The sequence below is a fragment of the Oncorhynchus mykiss genome, chromosome 7 (genome assembly GCF_057628025.1).
Source record: "Oncorhynchus mykiss isolate SJ-2025 chromosome 7, ASM5762802v1, whole genome shotgun sequence".
Classification (NCBI taxonomy): Eukaryota; Metazoa; Chordata; class Actinopteri; order Salmoniformes; family Salmonidae; genus Oncorhynchus; species Oncorhynchus mykiss.
The window spans coordinates 11,328,475-11,347,709 of NC_143028.1; the positions used below are offsets into that span (position 1 = coordinate 11,328,475).

At 42.9% G+C, this 19,235-nt stretch overlaps 2 protein-coding genes across 2 annotated transcripts; both read left to right on the top strand.

Annotated features, from left to right (window-relative positions):
* The first annotated feature begins 5,781 nt into the window (after nt 1-5,781).
* Nucleotides 5,782-10,386, top strand: LOC118965265 (uncharacterized). Its single transcript, XM_036982779.2, has 3 exons — nt 5,782-5,988; nt 7,774-9,138; nt 9,521-10,386. The coding sequence occupies exons 1-3, from the start codon at nt 5,803-5,805 to the stop codon at nt 10,235-10,237; spliced, it is 2,268 nt and encodes a 755-aa protein (XP_036838674.2). The 5' UTR covers nt 5,782-5,802; the 3' UTR covers nt 10,238-10,386.
* Nucleotides 10,387-13,112: 2,726 nt separating this feature from the next.
* Nucleotides 13,113-17,592, top strand: d2hgdh (D-2-hydroxyglutarate dehydrogenase). Its single transcript, XM_021611046.3, has 10 exons — nt 13,113-13,521; nt 13,981-14,347; nt 14,610-14,667; nt 14,786-14,925; nt 15,072-15,265; nt 15,360-15,528; nt 15,731-15,874; nt 15,997-16,139; nt 16,309-16,474; nt 16,551-17,592. Exons 2-10 carry the CDS (start codon nt 14,002-14,004, stop codon nt 16,811-16,813), a joined length of 1,623 nt encoding a protein of 540 aa, XP_021466721.3. The 5' UTR covers nt 13,113-13,521; nt 13,981-14,001; the 3' UTR covers nt 16,814-17,592.
* Nucleotides 17,593-19,235: the final 1,643 nt, after the last annotated feature.

Below are 19,235 nucleotides of genomic sequence, written 5' to 3' on the forward strand. Positions count from 1 at the left end.
CTTGCAAAAGGTGGAGGTAGTGGTCCTGCTGCTGGGTTGTTGCCCTCCTACAGCCTCCTCCACGTCTCCTGATGTACTGGCCTGTCTCCTGGTAGCACATCCATGCTCTGGATACTACGCTGACAGACACAGGAAACCTTCTCGCCACAGCTCGGATTGAGGGGAATATGACGGAAGAAATATGATAGAGCGGAATATGATAGAGGGTAATATGATATATAAGGAAAATGATAGAGGGGAATATGATAGAAGCAATATGATAGAGAGGAATATGATGGAAGGGAATATGATAGAGGGAATATGATAGAGGGGAATATGATAGAGGGGAATATGATCGAGAGGAATATGATAGAGGGAATATGATAGAGGGAAAAATAATTCCCAGAATATGATAGAAGCAATATGATAGAGAGGAATATGATGGAAAGGAATATGATAGAGGGAATATGATAGAGGGAATATGATCGAGAGGAATATGATAGAGGGAATATAATTCCCAGATTATGATAGAGGGGAATATGATGGAAGGGAATATGATAGAGGGAATATGATAGAGGGAATATGATAGAGGGGAATATTATAGGTACCAATTTTAGTTTGGATGCATGCCAACAAAACCACTACACTATACAACACTCAACACTAAGCAATGCATTAATTGCACTATAACGGTGAAAGATGGTGCCCACATACTGTTAGAGCCTACATAAAGCTGTCCCAACAGCAGAGTCCCAACATCAGTACCACTGCTGCACCAGGCTATCAGCAAAGCCTTGTCTGGTAGTGGAATAGTTCATTCATTCGGTGAGGCACATGGTCTGCTAACATCTTACTTTCTTAGCTACAGTATATATATCTCTCTGCCAAATTACGTCATTTATGTAGCAGCATACAATACATTTTTGGACTCACCTTGTTGTGCTGTGCTCACTTGAACAGGAAAGTGGCGCGGCTGTCCATCGTGGGAACATTTTGTCATCAAACTTTGTTATCAAAGTCTGGCATCCTCTGGATTCATGGTGCTTTCAAGAGAACTGGAAACTCAACAACAACAAAATGCTTGAATAATGATGACGTCAGTGATCTTCAGGTCGTAGCTCTAGAATGAGGCCTGAGTTCCGAAAGTACAATTCTGAGCTGGATGAAAGTTCAAAACGTATTTTCCCAGTCGTAGCTCATTTCTCCCGAGTTCCCAAATGTCTTGAACTTACTAAAGTCAGATTTTGCAGTTCCGAGTTAACAGTTGTTTTGAGCGCGGCACAAATAATGCTTCATTGACAGCATGGCCAATGTTGAATGTTTATGATTTTAAACTAGGAAAAGACACCCTTAATCTTAGACTTGGGACTGCACAGCCACTCCAGTGGATAGCAGGCTAATGATTGCATTGCAAAGCTTGCAGTTAGCCAGTTAGTTCCACTAAGTGTAAACCAGATGGGATGGCGGATCGCTGCAGAATGCTGTGGTAGCCATGCCGGTTAAGTGTGCTTGAATTCTAAATAAATCCCAGACAGTGTCACCAACAAAGCACCTCCATACCATCACACCTCCTCCATGCTTCATGCTGGGAACTACATATGCGGAGATCATCCATTCACCTACTCTGCATCTCACAAAGACACAGCGGTTGGAACCAAAATCTCAAATTTGGACTGATCAGACAAATGGACAGATTTCCACTGGTCTAATGTCTATTGCTTGTGTTTCTAGGCCCAAACAAGTCTCTTATTATTATTGGTGTCCTTTAGTAGTGGTTTCTTTGCAGAAATTCGACCATGAAGGACTGATTCATGCAGTCTCCTCTGAACAGTTGATGTTGAGATGTGTCTGTTACTTGAACTCTGTGAAGCATTTCTTTGGAATGCAATTTATGAGGCTGGTAACTCTAATGAACGTATCCTCTGCAGCAGAGGTAACTCTGGGTCTTCCTTTTCTGTGGCGGTCCTCATGAGAGCCAGTTTCATCATAGCGCTTGATGGTTCTTCAAATCAATATTTGTCACGTGCGCTGAATACAACAGGTGTTGAGCTTGTGAAATGCTTACTTACAGGCTCTAACCAATAGTGCAAGAAAGGTATTAGGTGAAGAATAGGTAAGTAAAGAAATAAAACAACAGTAAAAAGACAGTGAAAAATAACAGTAGCGAGGCTATAAAAGTAACGAGGCTACATACCTGTTAGTCAGGCTGATTGAGGTAGTATGTACATGTAGATATGATTAAAGTGACTGTGCATATATGATGAACAGAGAGTAGCAGTAGCGTAAAATAGGGGTTGACTGGAGGAGGGTGGCGGGAAATAATGCAGATAACCCGTTTAGCCAATGTGCAGGAGCACTGGTTGGTCGGGCCAATTGAGGAAGTATGTACATGAATGTATATTTAAAGTGACTATTCATATACAGTGGGGCAAAAAAGTATTTAGTCAGCCCCCAATTGTGCAAGTTCTCTCACTTAAAAAGATGAGAGAGGCCTGTAATTTTCATCATAGGTACACTTCAACTATGACAGACAAAATGAGAAAAAGAATGCAGAAAATCACATTGTAGGATTTTTTATGAATTTATTTGCAAATTATGGTGGAAAATAAGTATTTGGTCACCTACAAACAAGCAAGATGTCTGGCTCTCACAGACCTGTAACTTCTTCTTTGAGAGGCTACTCTGTCCTCCACCTGTATTAATGGCACCTGTTTGAACTTGTTATCAGTATAAAATACACCTGTCCACAACCTCAAACAGTCACACTCTAAACTTCACTATGGCCAAGACCAAAGAGCTGTCAAAGGACACCAGAAACAAAATTGTAGACCTGCACCAGGCTGGGAATACTGAATCTGCAATAGGTAAGCAGCTTGGTTTGAAGAAATCAACTGTGGGAGCAATTATTAGGAAATGGAAGACATACAAGACCACTGATAATCTCCCACGATCTGGGGCTCCACGCAAGATCTCACCCCGTGGGGTCAAAATGATCACAAGAACGGTGAGCAAAAATCCCAGGACCACACGGGGGGACCTAGTGAATGACCTGCAGAGAGCTGGGACCAAAGTAACAAAACCTACCATCAGTAACACACTACACCGCCAGGGACTCAAATCCTGCAGTGTCAGACGTGTCCCCCTGCTTAAGCCAGTACATGTCCAGGCCCGTCTGAAGTTTGCTAGAGAGCATTTGGATGATCCAGAAGAAGATTGGGAGAATATCATATGGTCAGATGAAACCAAAATATAACTTTTTGGTAAAAACTCAACTTGTCGTGCTTGGAGGACAAAGAATGCTGAGTTGCATCCAAAGAACACCATACCTACTGTGAAGCATGGGGGTGGAAACATCATGCTTTGGGGCTGTTTTTCTGCAAAGGGACCAGGACGACTGATCCGTGTAAAGGAAAGAATGAATGGGGCCGTGCATCGTGAGATTTTGAGTGAAAACCTCCTTCCATCAGCAAGGGCATTGAAGATGAAACGTGGCTGGGTCTTTCAGCATGACAAAGATCCCAAACACACCGCCCGGGCAACGAAGGAGTGGCTTCGTAAGAAGCATTTCAAGATCCTGGAGTGGCCTAGCCAGTCTCCAGATCTCAACCCCATAGAAAATCTCTGGAGGGAGTTGAAAGTCTGTGTTGACCAGTAACAGCCCCAAAACATCACTGCTTTAGAGGAGATCTGCATGGAGGAATGGGCCAAAACACCAGCAACAGTGTGTGAAAACCTTGTGAAGACTTACAGAAAACGTTTGACCTCTGTCATTGTCAACAAAGGGTATATAACAAAGTATTGAGATAAACTTTTGTTATTGACCAAATACTTATTTTCCACCATAATTTGCAAATAAATTCATAAAAAATCCTACAATGTGATTTTCTGGATTTTTTTTCTCATTTTGTCTGTCATAGTTGAAGTGTACCTATGATGAAAATTACAGGCCTCTCTCATCTTTTTAAGTGGGAGAACTTGCACAACTGGTGGCTGACTAAATACTTTTTTACCCCACTGTATGATAAACACAGAGTAGCAGCAGCGTACAAGAGGGGTTGGGGGGGAACTTTAAAAGTTCTTGACATTTTCCTGATTGTCTGATCTTCATGTCTTAAAGTAATGATGGACTGTCATTTCTCTTTGCTATTTTGAACTGTTCCTGCCATAATATGGACTTTTTTTTTTAAAGTGTACCTATGATGAAAATTACAGACCTCTCTCATCTTTTTAAATGGGAGAACTTGCATAATTGGTGGCTGACTAAATACTTTTTTGCCCCACTGTATGTGTTATTTCATAGTTTTGATGTCTTCACTATTACTCTACAATGTAGAAAAAAAGAGAAAAAAACCTTGAATGAGTAGGTGTGTCCAAATGTTTGACTGGTAAACATTGACATTAGTGGTAGGCTGAGATCAAACAAATAACCTAAGTAAACCTGGATGCTAGTTGTGATATCTAAAACATATTGACTTTGAATTAGTCAAAACACCTGTATTATGAATGGTCAACCATTTGATATGAGGTAGAGCATTTTATTTGAATAAAAAATGTGGTTACATGGATTCAATGCAAATATCAGTTATGACTGTGCTGCATAGGCTAAAAAAGTGAATTGTTCCAGCATTTGACTACACATGAGAGCTTCTGTGGGTAGTCATGGCAATGAGGCCTTCATTGTGACATCACAAGATTCTGATTCTGGGAGGTTAGCTGTTGTACAGACAAACAGAACAGTGTAAAGGTACTGATTCAACTAACTACTGACAGATTATGAATGTCCTATTTCATTAGAGAGAGAGAACACGCTGCTTACTGGAGAGGTAGGTTGTAATATAACTTACTGTATAACTATGTTTCTGTAGAATAACTACTTTTCAAATTACTTGTGTACTTACATGACCTTTTATTTAGGCCTAACATGCAATCATGGTGACAAGTGAAACTGTTGACGAGAGACAGTTTGTTTGAATCCAATTTTTGTGAGAAAATGGTTCATCCTGAAACCTGAGATGACATGTTAGTTGTTGTAGTGAGCCAGGCTAATGGCAAATGCATTATATTGATGAAAGAAAACCATCTCTCTGTGCTAATAACAACCAATATTGTAATCAGTTATCTGAATAAATATGTACCAAAAGGGAAGGTTATGTAAAAAAACAAGTCGACCTACCTAATTTGTAGTTGCTAAATCGCTGATGAAAATCAGTATTTCTTAAATGAATGGTCATCCATTTCAAATGGTTGAATTGATAGACCTCTTTACATGAAGGTGCACACAGGGGCACTCAAAGAGAAGACTGGAGTGTTTACCTCCTTGTTTTATACAATATATGAAACTGTACAATAAGTTAGGTCCAGCATGGATAAAGAGTCATTTTCTACCCCAAAACTTTTTTGAATGATATGATATAAGTGATTAGTGTGTTTTGTGAAAACCAGGCCCAATATGGAGTGGGGGACGGGGGACGGGGACTGAAGTTTTCTTTTTAAAGTCTGTGTTGTGCTTTGTCATCTCCAATGGCAACGCCTTGCATCACAATGAAGATGTCATAAAGGATATTGTGCACATAATGATAGGAATGGCAAAAAATTGATTCATTTGAACTTGGTCGAGTTTCCAGTAGCCAACTTTTTACTAGTAATTCAGATAGGCCTATTGCTTAATCATCTCTAGATCAGGATTGTCACTTGCTTCATTGTAAGTACATGGGAAGAAAATGTGTGCACATTGTAAAGAGATGCATTATTCTTTGGTGAGCAACACGCCACTTACTACAACGTTATGTATTTTTCAGAGTTATTGTTAGCTAGGAGGAAGACATGGAGGGTTCAACGCTGACACAGAGGAGGGGTGAGTGTCAGTTGAAGGAAAGGGAGATCCAGACAGACTACATGATGGAGCTGGGAGCCAGGTTGGCTCTGGTGAGACAGATCCAGAGGGAGCAGGAGAAGGAGATGAAGAGGATTTGGTTTGAGACGAGGAAAATGCCAAGCCTGATTGAGGAGGTAACAAGACCAACTTTGACAAAGTTGACTAGAGTTCTATTGAACAATATTGATTAAAGCAAATACATGTCAATATACGGGCAAAATGTGTGATATGCCATGAATTGTAAGCTAACAATATTTTGTCTGACATCTTTTCTTGTGTTGTATCGTGTCTGTCTCTCTGTTTGAGTATTGTTATGGACATAGTCCTCAGTTCTTATGGTTGTCTTAAATAAATAAAATAACTAGACCAAGCGATCTCTCGTAGACCTTCATATCAGGATTATATGGTTGTCCCACCTAGTTACCTTAAGTTGAAAGCACTAACTGAAAGTCGTTCTGGATAAAAGCATCTGCTAGATGTCTAAAATGTCAAATGTTATGCTGGGTGTGGGGCATGTATTTTTACAATTAGTTGACCCATTGGCTAGAAGACCCAGGGTTGGTACAGACTGGTGCAGAGCCTCTGAGAGGACACTAGATATATACAGTGCCTTTGGAAAGAATTTGACTTTTTCTACCTTTTTTTACGTAATAGCCTTATTTTAAAATTCTCAGCAATCTACAAACAATACCCCACATTGACAAAGCAAATACAGGTTTTTAGAAATGTTGAAATACCTTACGAAACAGGATTGTGTCGAGGCACAGATCTGGGGAAGGGTACCAAACCTCTCCTCAACATTGAAGGTCCCCAAGAACACACTGTTCTCCATCATTCTTAAATGGAAGATGTTTGGAACCACCAAGACTATTCCTAGAGCTGGCCGCCCAGCCAAACTGAGCAATCGGGGGAGAAGGGCCTTTTTTCAGGGAGGTGACCAAGAACCAGATGGTGACTCTGACAGAGCTTTAGAGTTCCTCTGTGGAGATGGGAGAACCTTACAGAAGGACAACCATCTATGCAGCACTCCATCAATCAGGCATTTAAGGTAGAGTGGCCAGATGGAAGCTGCTCCTCAGTAGAAGGCACATGACAGCCTGCTTGGAGTTTGCCAAAAAGGAACCTGAAGTCTCTCAGACCATGAGAAACAAGATGCTCTGGTCTGATGAAATCAAGATTGAACTCTTTTGCCCCAATGCCAAGGGTCACATCTGGAGTAAATCTGCCACCACCCCTTCGGTGAAGCATGGTGGTGGCAGCATCATGCTGTGGGGATGTTTTTCAATTGCAGGGAATGGGAGACTAGTCAGGATCTAGGCAAAGATGAACAGAGCAAAGTACAGAGAGATATTTTATGACAACCTGCTCCAGAACAATCAGGACCTCAGAGTGTGGTGAAGAGTCACCTTCCAACAGAACAATGACCCTATGTACATAGCCAAGACAACGCAGAAGTTTCTTTGGGACAAGTCTCTGAATGTCCTTTATTGGCAACCTAACTTGGATTCTCCTAAGATTGGGAGAATTCCCCAAACACAAGATTTCCAAGCTTGTAGCGTAATACCCAAGAAGATTCTATGCTGTAATCGCTGCCAAAGGTGCTTCAACAACGTACTGGGTAAAGGGTCTGGATACTTATGTAAATGTGATATTTCACATTTTATTTGCAATGAATTTGGAACAATTCTGTTTTTGCTTTGCCATTATGGGCTATTGTGTGTAGATTGATGAGGGGAAAAAACGATTTATTAAATTTTTGAAATAGGCTGTAAGGTAACAAAATGTGGAAAAAGTGAAGGGGTCTGAATACTTTCCGAAGGCACTGTATATGTGATGTATAAGTAAATAGCGTTGACTCATAAAGTATGTATGTCGTGAATGTGATCACTTTCAACATGTCTGTTTCTTTTCTCCCGCAGAATGTGAGAGATGTGACCAACCGTCCACTCACTGAGTTCATGGCTCACTGTATAGACTCCCTCCCACCGCTGGCTTTCACCAATCGGAGGCTTATACCAACCATGTTACATCCCCCCTCTCCATTGGCCATACATGCTCAGGATGCACAGCGGTTCATTGTATTTTCATACTTTGTCCCTGCTGAGTGCCCAGTTGCCACAGAGGCCACAGCAGATGTATCTACTGGTAAAAGAGAGGACTTATTGACAGATACACATCTTTCCTCAATGCTTCATCGATACCTGCCACACTTCTTCAACGATGACTCCATTCCACCACAGCAGACAGTAGAGGGAACCACTGAGCTCTCAGTGTCTCCAGTGGCAATATCTAATATAAAGGAAGAGGACAGATTCTATCCTTTCTCCCTCCCACCACTGGCTCAGCGGTTCGTTGGCAATTCATTAATTGTCCCGGAAACCTCCCAGCCTGCTGTTTCAGCCACAGAGTGCCGAGTTGCCAAAGAAGCCACTGCAGACACAGCCACTGTCAAGAGAGAGAACCGATGGGCAGCCAGAAGTCTTCCTTCAGTGCTGCCTCCATGCCTGCCAGCAGTCTTTGACGATGACTTCATGCCTCCAGAGCAGACAGTAGAGGATGCCTATGAGGTCTCAGGTGCTACAGAGAACACTTCAGGCACAGCTACTGTTGATGGAGTGGACAGATCAACAGCTAAATGCCCTGTCCCAATTCTGCCTCCCAGTCTGCCACCTGTCTTTGACAATGACTACAAACTGCCAGAGGAGGCAGTAGAGGGAACCAACAAGTGTCCAGTCGCCAGTGAATCTGCCGCTTCCGTGTCCGCTGCCCTCCAAGAGGAGTTTTCAGCTGATAAGAGTCTTCCTGCACCCGCAGCACTGCCTCTAAGACTGCCCTGCACCCACAGCATTGACCACAAACAGCTATGGGAGAAAGTTGAGGACAACACAGAGTTCTCAGTAGACAAAGAAGCAACTGTTGCCATTTACACTTGGGAAGATAAAAGTCCTTCAGTTCTGCCATGCATCCACAACAACAACGACCACCAACTGCCAGAGGAGACAGTTGAGGAAAACACAGAGTGCTCAGTTAACACCGAGGCAAGTGCAGTTGCATCCACTGTCAAGAGAGAGGAACTGACAGGTGATAAAAGCCCTGTCCGAGCAATTCCTCCAATCCTGGGATGCATCCATGACAAGGACCACAAGGAGCCAGAGCAGAAAGTGAAGGGCCCTAGTGAAGAGGTGGATCTCTGCCCTCACGCTCACCAGCTGGACCCAGATGTTAACTTAACTCTGGCAACCCGCAATGATGAACCCAGGACCTGGACCCTGGAAGAGGCAAAGGTAGGTGTCCTATTTTACACTACTACTTTACAGGTATGGGGGTCAGTTCCATTTCAATTCAAAGCATTGAAGAGAATTGGAATTTTAGAGTTCTTCTTGCATTGACTGGAATTGACCCCAACCTTGCTGCTCTTTGCTCATAGTACGAAACATCACCCCTCACTAGAGTTAACATTTTGTATTACTTTTAGTATGGACCCAGGAAGAACATCTATGGGTATTGTAAAATATAATGGGGATACAAAAAAATCAAAGGACCTTAATTACTGTCCTCCAAATTGTGTGCCCCATGAGGTCATCATTGTATGTCGATCACTCAAATGTGTATTGAATGTGACACATTGGAACAATATTACATCTAGAGTCAATGTCTTCCTGTCAGGATTATTGGATAGGCATTGAAATTGAGAGTGAAGAGAGGAGCGTCAAGGAGGAGGTGAGACAGAGGGAGGGATTGAAGCGTGAGGCGGACTGTGCCCATTCCAAGAGCTCCAATGGGATGGCTTCATCAGAGAGAGCAGACACCATCCTTGGAAGAGTGGGCTTTCTGGTCATGAACCACATGCAGAAAATCCCATTTTTGAAGATGAAGGAAAAAGATAAAAATAAGAAACTGCATAAGAAGTTGAAAGACGACGAGAAAGAGAGAAAGGAGAAGAAAAACAAGGAGGAGGAGAACAAAAAGAGGGAGAAGAAAGAGATGAATGAGAGAGAGAAAGAGCAGAAGAAAGTCATGAAGGCTGAGAAAAAGAGGGAGAAGTTAGAACAGAAAAAGAGAGAGAAGGAAAGAAAAGAGAAGGAAAAGGCAGAGAAAAAGAGGTTAGAGGGGCTGATGAAGATACATAATGACATGATGAAAGACAGGATTAAGAAAGAGAAGAAGTGTTCTGAGGAGCTGAAAAAGAGAGAGAAAGCTCAAGCTGAGTTCTTGGAGATGGAGAGAAAGATTCAAGAAAAGGAGGAGAAGAAGAGAGAAAAGATGAGGAAAGAGGAGAGGAAGAGACTAGAGAAGAAGAAAAAGAGGGAGCCAGCTGGAGGTGGAACTGAGAGGGTGATAGAAGAGCAGGGAAAGGATGAAAGCTTGAAGATGGATGAGTAGACTGGGTATTAGAGAGAGAGAGAGCAGGGTGGGATACTGTATTTTTTGCATGCAATGAAAAATGCAATAAAAAAAATCTATAAAAAAGGTTTACTCTCTGTTTGATTTTTGTCAAGACATACTGTATAACACAGTATAAACACACAATGTTTACATTTCACAAATATGGGGAGTGTTGCACTGTTAAAATGTTGAATTCCAAATCTACCCGATGGAGCGGAGCTATTCTGAGATGAGGAGGACGGAAAGGGAGGGGGAGTAGATGGAGGGTAGAGCGGAATATGATAGAAGGGGAATATGATAGAGAGGAATTTGATAGAGGGGAATATGATAGAGAATGAATGGAGGAGTGTCTGATGCTCTTTAGCAAGAAAGGTTGTCTGATTGGCTAGATCAACATGGATAAGACCATTTTCAGACATGTTTTTAACAATATGCACTGTTGGCAGGTTCTATAGTCAGCTTATATTGATTTCCCTAATTAATAATTTATTGAACTAGAATGCAAGAATTCAGGGACACATCCAACAGCATCTATCCCCAAGCCATACGACTCCTGAGCAGCTAATCAAAGGGCTACCCAGACCCCCCTTTAACACTGCTGCTACTCTCTGTTTATTATCTATGCATAGTCACTTTAACTCTACCTACATGTACATATTACCTCAATTACCTCGACTAACCTGTGTCCCCTGCACTTTGACACTGTACCGGTACCACCTGTATCTAACCTCGCTAATGTTATTTTACTGCTGCTGTTTAATTGTTTGTTACTTTCATTTATACATTTTTACTTAACACTTTTTTTTCTTAAAACATATTAAAGCATTGTTGGTTAAGGGCTTGTAAGTAAGCATTTCACTGTCAGGTTGTATTCGGCGCATGGGACAAATAACATTTGATTTGATTTAACCTACTCATCAATCAAACGTTTCAGGTCTAGATAATTACCCATCCAGCACATCTTATTTCTCTACCAGCATGCGTACCGTATAAATCTCTCGACTGCAAGGCATACTGTATAACACAGTATTTACACTATGCACTCCTACATCTTGAAAGTATTTCATAGGTGTACAGGGAGATCTAGGTGTAATATGGCCAACATAGCCTATCAGAGGGAATGGTAGAGCCATTACCAGTGCTTATACATTTGGGATAGGTAGAGAAAATTCTAAAACAAATCTCATGAGCTCTCTTCCATTGTCAAATGAACTACTGTCGTCTGGGGTCATGTAGAGAGCTACATGCCTGAAAATGCCCATCTCCACTAATAGGGCAATAGTTAAGAAATGTAAAACACCTGGAGCTGTGATGAACCTTCCTGGAAGAGGACGCCAGTGTATTTTGCCCCCACGCACAGTGAGAAGGATGGTTCAAGTGACAACAAAAAATCTCCAAGGATCACAGTTGGAGAATTGCAGAAGTTGGTAACATCTTGGGGTCATCAAGTCTCCAAAACCACAATTAGACACCACCTCCATGCCAATAAGTTATTTGGAAGGGTTGCCAGAAGAAAGCCTCTGCTGTCTCCAAACCACAAACGTAAGCAGCTGGAGTTTGCTAAATGTCATTGGAACTATGATTAGAACCAGGTTCTATGATCTGATGAGACTAAAATATTGATTTTTGACAATAAACACCAGAGGTGGGTTTGGTGTAAAAAGTGCCATGGCCATGCAGAAAATAACCTAGTCCACACTCTTTTACTTCCAAAGGCAATGGGAACCTTGTTAGGTTACATGGCATCATGGACTCCATCAAGAACCAGAAGATTTTACTTGTGCCAGGAGGCTAAAACTAGGTCGTCGTTGAATCTTCCTGCTGGACAATAATCCAAAGCATACCTCCAAATCCACACGAAAATGGTTCACTGACCATAGAATCAAGATTTTGCAGTGGCCATCCCAGTCCCCTGACATAAACCCATTGAAAAAACTGTGGGGTGAGCTGAAGAGGAGAGTCCACAAGCAAGGACCAAGGACTCTGAAGGATCTGGAGAGGGTTTGTATAGAGGAATGGTCTCAAATCCGTTCTCTTCCTATGTGTTCTCCCACCTCATCAAACATTATATGAGATGACTCAGAGCTGTTATCTTGGCAACGGGAGGGTGTGTTCTCCCACCTCATCAAACATTATATGAGATGACTCAGAGCTGTTATCTTGGCAACGGGAGGGTGTGTTCTCCCACCTCATCAAAAATTATATGAGATGACCCAGAGCTGTTATCTTGGCAAAGGGAGGGTGTATTCTCCCACCTCATCAAACATTATATGAGATGACTCTGAGCTGTTATCTTGGCAAAGGGAGGGTGCTCAAAGCACTAAATGCAAGGGGGACAATTATTGTGACTAAAATAATATTGTTTTGATGACGATACATTTTTTAAAAACTATTTTAACTCAGTTAAAGGTTTAATTCATATGATATTTTGAATGTAAGCTCAAGCTGATAAACAACAATGACATTTTTTCACAGCCTTTTTTGTTCATATTTACCTAAGGTGACAATAATTCAGGAGGGCACTGTATGAGTTCCTATTTCTACAGTTGATCATACTTTCTTAAAATGATGTATTAGTCTAGGCAATCCCAGACCTAGGGCAATGGAACATTGTTAACATTATGGGAGGTATGCAACCCAACCTTGTCTGCCTAGGGAGACTAATTTATTATCAAATTCAGAAGATGAACTGCTGATAAAATAAAAGCTTGCCTTTGTTATGATTTGTTTTGTTATACCCAGATATCATTCATAGAACAGTGGCCATTGAAATGTTATATAATAAAACAAAATATTATTCTTACGTTTAAGGAGCGTTTTTATCAGACATAAGCTTTTATTGTGCCAAAACCGGAAATACCCTTTTTGTGTTGCACCTTCTCAGAACTGTTTTCAGCTAAACGGTCCTGACCTCCCACTTGTTCTTACGTACTAGGTTCCTAGCTAGCTGTCCCGGATGTAAACAATATATTGACCACAACAATCTTGACGTTGTAGTTTAATCTGCCCTTGAACTTTGTGACAGATAGCTATATTTGCGACATTATACGATATTAATAGAGACACTTGCATCCAACAACGTTCCCCGATTGGTTGGTAGCAAACGTTATACGAAGTAACGTTAACGTTTGCTAGCTATAGCCACATCTTGTATTTTTCGGTGGTTGACGTGTAAATTTGCAGTGCTGTTGCTTTCAAGGAAAACGTCGTCCATCTAATGAGAATGGTGCACATTCTAAGAATCTAAGAAAAGCACAAACACTACTGAACTACAGTGACAGGTACAGTATGTTAACGAAATATAATATTTAACCTTTAATTAACTAGGCCTGTCAGTTAAGAACAAATTCTTATTTACAATGACGGCCAAACCCGGACGACGCTGTGCCAGTTGTGCGCCGCCTTATGGGACTCCCAATCACGGCCAGTTGTGATACAGCCTGGATTCGAACTAGGATGTCCGTAGTGACTCCTCAAGCACTGAGATGCATTGCCTTAGACCGCTGCACCACCTGGGTTAACAATGGGAAGCATGGCATTGTTGCATGACACTAGCTTACTGTAGTGTGTGTGTGTTTAAACCATTAGATTGTGGTTAGATTTACAAAATTAAATTGTGTAGTTATATGATTGGTTTTAGTTATGCAGGAATACTTTGTCAAACTTAAAGTCAGTGCATGTAAAACATCCACATAATACACTTTGCAATGTAACTAAGTATCCCTCCCCATCCACTCTAGGCATCCGCTCTCTCCCCAGCCATGGCTGGTCTCTTCCACAGAAGGTTGCGTCTGAGGACTGCTCTCAGGTGGATGAGTCCACTCAGCACTGCCTCACCTCCAGCCGTAGTCAGAACTTTACCCCCAGGCTTTAGCAGCGGCCTGCTCCAGACACCCAGGCCTGTGTCTTGTGGCGTCCGCTGTCGGGAGCTCCATGCTGGGGAAGAGAGACCCACCCCGTCACCCACAGCTGCCCCAGAGAGGAGGCCTTTCTCCAGGGTAACTCCAGAGGACATGGCCTTCTTCAGCAAGATAATACCAGGCAGGACCATCACTGACCCAGATATACTAGAGGCCAGTAATATGGACTGGCTCAAGTCAGTGAGAGGTGAGAAAGAAAGAGAGGGGGAGGGAGAGAGCGAGAGAAACAAATAGTACAAACAAATATGAAAATGTATGCACTCACTACTTTAAGTCACTGTGGATAAGAGTGTCTGCTAAATAACTCAAATGTAGAAAGATAGGTCAGAGAAGGGAGATTGTGGAGGAAAGAGCTTGCTATCTTTGTCTCCTCTGTAGGGTTGTTAGGAACTGTTTATGTACTTGTTGTATTGAGTTGATGTGTTGATCTCCTCTCTCTGTCTGTGCAGGTTTCAGTGAGGTTCTGCTGAGGCCCCAGACTACAGAGGAAGTTTCTCAGATCCTTGGGTATTATTCTCCAGTCTTCTAGTGTATGAAGCCAGGTTTCCTCTACTGTTGCAGTGTTACATGACTGGTAGCAGGCAGTGTACCTGTGTTCTAATGTTGTGTTGTGTTTCTCCTGTAGGTACTGTAACAGTCGTAACCTGGCAGTGAGTCCTCAGGGTGGTAACACAGGGCTGGTGGGAGGCAGTGTTCCTGTCTATGATGAGATCATCCTCTCTACCGCTCTCATGAACAACATCCTCAACTTCGACTCTGTCTCCGGTCAGTATCGTCTGTAATTCTAGGGTTACTGTGTGTCACTATTCATTGGTCAGTTACACGTCAAATTTCCTGTTCCAATTCTCAAAGTTTTGCCCTAGTGTTTAACAGTCCAAACTCTCTCTCTCTCTCTCTTCCTCTCCTGCTAGGTATTCTGTCGTGCCAAGCAGGTTGTGTGTTGGAGAGCCTGTCTCTTTACCTAGAGGACAAGGACTACATCATGCCTCTGGACCTGGGGGCAAAGGGAAGCTGCCATATAGGAGGCAACGTAGCCACTAACGCTGGAGGGCTGAGGCTGCTACGCTACGGATCCCTACGAGGGACAGTATTAGGACTAGAGGTGGTCAGTAGGGGAGGGGGGGGGGCAGGGGGCTATGCCTTTTGAAATTCAACTAACTATAAAGGACAGCACCAATACTCTGTGTATTTATGTGTAGGTGCTAGCAGACGGGAGGGTCCTGGACTGCCTAGCCACCCTGAGGAAGGACAACACAGGATATGACCTCAAACAGCTGTTCATCGGGTCAGAGGGCACACTGGGGGTCATCACCGCCGTAACCATCCTGTGTCCACGGAAACCTAAAGCCGTCAACGTGGCCTTCCTGGGTGGGTGTGACCTGACCTCATGACCCCTCATGACCTTGTAACTGGTGATCATCTGATGTCTCAAATGCATCCTCCTTTTGACTTATTCATGTTTTTACACACTCTCACGCAGTCCAATATATGACGCATGTGATGTGTTTCTTCTGTGAGATGATCGCCATGACAATTTATTGTGATGATATGATCGTGTGTGTGTGTCCAGGCTGTGAGAGTTTTGAGCAGCTGCTCCAGACCTTCCAGCTGTGTAGAGGCATGCTGGGAGAGATCCTCTCAGCCTTTGAGTTCCTGGACAGAGAGTGTATGAGACTGCTGAACACACACCTGAAACTGGCTAACCCCATCACAGGTACACACACACACACACACACATTTTCTAATGCTTTTGAACGTTCTGGTAATTGTTTGTTTGAGTAATTCTAACTCTGATTGGTTCAAAGCCTCTTATCTATTTCTTGCTTTGTTCCGCAGACTGTCCGTTCTACATCGTCATAGAAACGTCCGGCTCTAACCCCACCCACGATAAGGAGAAGTTGCACCAGTTTCTGGAGGAGGCCATGACATCATCCCAGGTTATCGACGGGACCGTAGCAACGGAGGAGGCCAAAATCAAGGTGACTTTCATTTATGAATATGTTGATATCAAACTGACAAATAGAAGAGAATCATTAAAAAGAATGATAAAACATTGGAGGATGCAAGACGTTGCCTCAATGTGTTTTCCTGTGTGTATTTTTCTGTGTGTGGGTTCCTGTGTGTGTGTGTGTTCCTGTGTGTGTTTAGGCTCTCTGGTCACTGCGTGAGCGGGTAACAGAGGCTTTAACTCATGATGGTTTCACATATAAATACGACATCTCACTTCCTGTGGAACGGATCTACCAGCTGGTCACAGATATGAGAGAACACCTGGGAGACAGGGCCAAGAGTGTGGTGGGATACGGACACGTTGGTAAGACTGTGTGTGTGTGTGCGTGTGCGTGCGTGTGCGTGCGTGCCTGACTGTGTGTGTCCTCTCCTCCCACCAGGTGATGGTAACCTCCACCTGAACATCACCTCTCCTACCAAAGACCCCAACCTCTTGGCATCCATCGAACCCTTTGTCTATGAGTGGACGGCCCGTTTCCAGGGCAGCATCAGCGCAGAGCACGGCCTGGGCCTGAAGAAGAGGAACTATATTTACTACAGTAAAGCCAGCCTGGCTGTCGCTCTGATGGGGAACATTAAGATCATGTTAGACCCCAAAGGCATTCTCAACCCGTATAAGACCCTGCCGGACGACCTGCAATGACCATATTGCTCCTTCCCTGATTAACTTAACTTAAACACCTGACCTGACCTTCAGTCAACTCTCATAAGACACTACCAGTTGACCTTTCACCCTGCACGACCATACCCGATGAACTCAATGAACCCTGACCCAAACCCCCCTCCAGACTACAGACCACCTCCACTGCTGACACCAGGGCCCAGTTTCACAAAACCTTCTTAACAAGAAATGTCTTACTTTTTTGCATAAGAAGTGTTTTGTGAATCTGGGCCCAGGTCTCTGGTAGGGTGTTATTGTTGTGTAAAGGTACTGTAAGGCTTGTCTAGGCTAGGATTCAATCTGATCTCACTGTCGGCAGTGCACGTTTTAAAGGCAATGTTTACGAGTTCACAGAGATCACGTTCACAGTATACCCTGCATAGGTCTGCTCAATCGGAAATGACCTTTAGGTGGTGCATTGTCCAAATCTGCGATCGGATTGAATCCCGGCCCTAGTGAACTACCTCTGATACTCAACTCTACCCTGCACTGATGAGGCCACAGTAGACCTGTCTGATAACCGTGGCCATAGTTCTCTCATTGTACAAGTGTCTGATCAACTTCTAATGTAAGTATAATCTGTGTACATTCATTGTAAATAGAGCAGATTATATTTTTTACCTAATCAGTTTATTATTTTACCACCAGAATTGAAGACAGCAGATATTGTTTTATTACATGTAAAATATATATATATTTAAAAAATGTACAGCAACAACATAAGCTAATTTTGTGAATGAATACAGAATCTCTAAAAGCTAGATGTACGTACGGTTCTTTTTATGTAAATAATTGTGCATGCTCGTTTCCCCAAAGGGACCCATAGATGCCCAATTCCAAATTGACCCTTAACCCCTACACTATAAGCAATATGGTGGCTCCACCTTGCCCTCTGATGTTAAAAGCTCAGTGGAGTTCTCCTTTTTCGATGTTGTTCTGAGGGCAGAATAAATGTGATTGGTTGGATGTAGGCAGAGTTTGCAGCAACAGGTGAATGTCAAATAAAGAAAGGCTTTATTTAACCAGGCAAGTAAGTTAAGAACAAATTCTTATTTACAATGACGGCCTACACCGGCCAAACCCGGACGACGCTGGACCAATTGTGCGCCGCCCTATGGGACTCCTAGTCACGGCAGGTTGTGATACAGCCTGGATTCCAACCAAAGTGTCTGTAGTGATGCCTCTAGCACTGAGATGCAGTGCCTTAGACCGCTGCGCCACTTGGGAGCGGTAGAGGGTGTACAGAATTAGTTTTGACACACAAGGTCACTAGTTCGAATCCCAGTGTGGTTTCAGTTCACTAACCCAACATACTTAACCAATCACATTCCCAATCTACTGTCATTCTGACAGACTTGACTGAACAGCTTTATATATGTGCAGTAAAAAGACTGAATGGCTCCCCCTAGTGGTGCAATGGACTAGGTACAGGGACCAGAAGGCCACGTTCTGATCTTGTTGATGCCCTGATGTTCAAATCTCAGTGGTTGTTTTCTAATTCCATTCATATTTCTTGCTTTAACGTAACCAATCACATTTGTTAGCTGCCCTCTGAATAAGGGCTGGATTAATTCCGTGTAGTGGAAGATCCGCTATATTGGTTGAAGGACGAGCGACGCGGAGTGCTGACGCCATCTGACGTGAGACAATGGTGTTTACCGTGAATATTGTCTCCGAGAACTCAGGAACGTTACCTTTAAATTTCAATCGAGCTCTAACATGGTTCTTCCGCGATACGGATCTAATCCAGCCCCTAGAAATACACTAATCTGTCTTTAAAACACATTTTCTCTCTTGACCTCCTTGAGTAGATAGAAGTTGCCTGATACAGGGTCTGATATGTCATCCCCGTAGTGGTTAAATTTAGGATGTGGGTAGCATGGTAATCTGTGGTTAGGGGAAACCTACCTGAAACCTTAATTGAGCGACTCCTGTTAGCTTCAGTACCCGTGTGAAAACAGATCTTTACAGAGTCTTATAGAGGGGCTCAACTTTAAAAACCTTGGTACTAGTACAACCTTATTACAAATACATTTTCCACAGACACTGTTCCTTACAAATTTAAGGTCAGAATTCAATCCAATCAGTTACACCTCCGACCCCCAAAAGGAGCAATGTGTTTTTCAGCTAACCAAACTACTGCGGATCTGATTTAATCCTGGCTTTTCATGTAAAACATTCTCTCAAAAGGAACAAGTCTGTTTCCTATGCGTTGGCGATCCTGTCCACTAATCCCGATCAGGTAAAGTCCTGGCTGAGCAGAATCATTAGGTACATGTGATTAAACTTGCCTGACACTCTGGCAGGGCCGGTTCCAGGCATAAGTGACATGAGCGGGCACTAAGGGCCTCCGGGATCCCCCCCAAAACAGGAACTCAGCCGGGTCTCAATTTACTATTGAGAG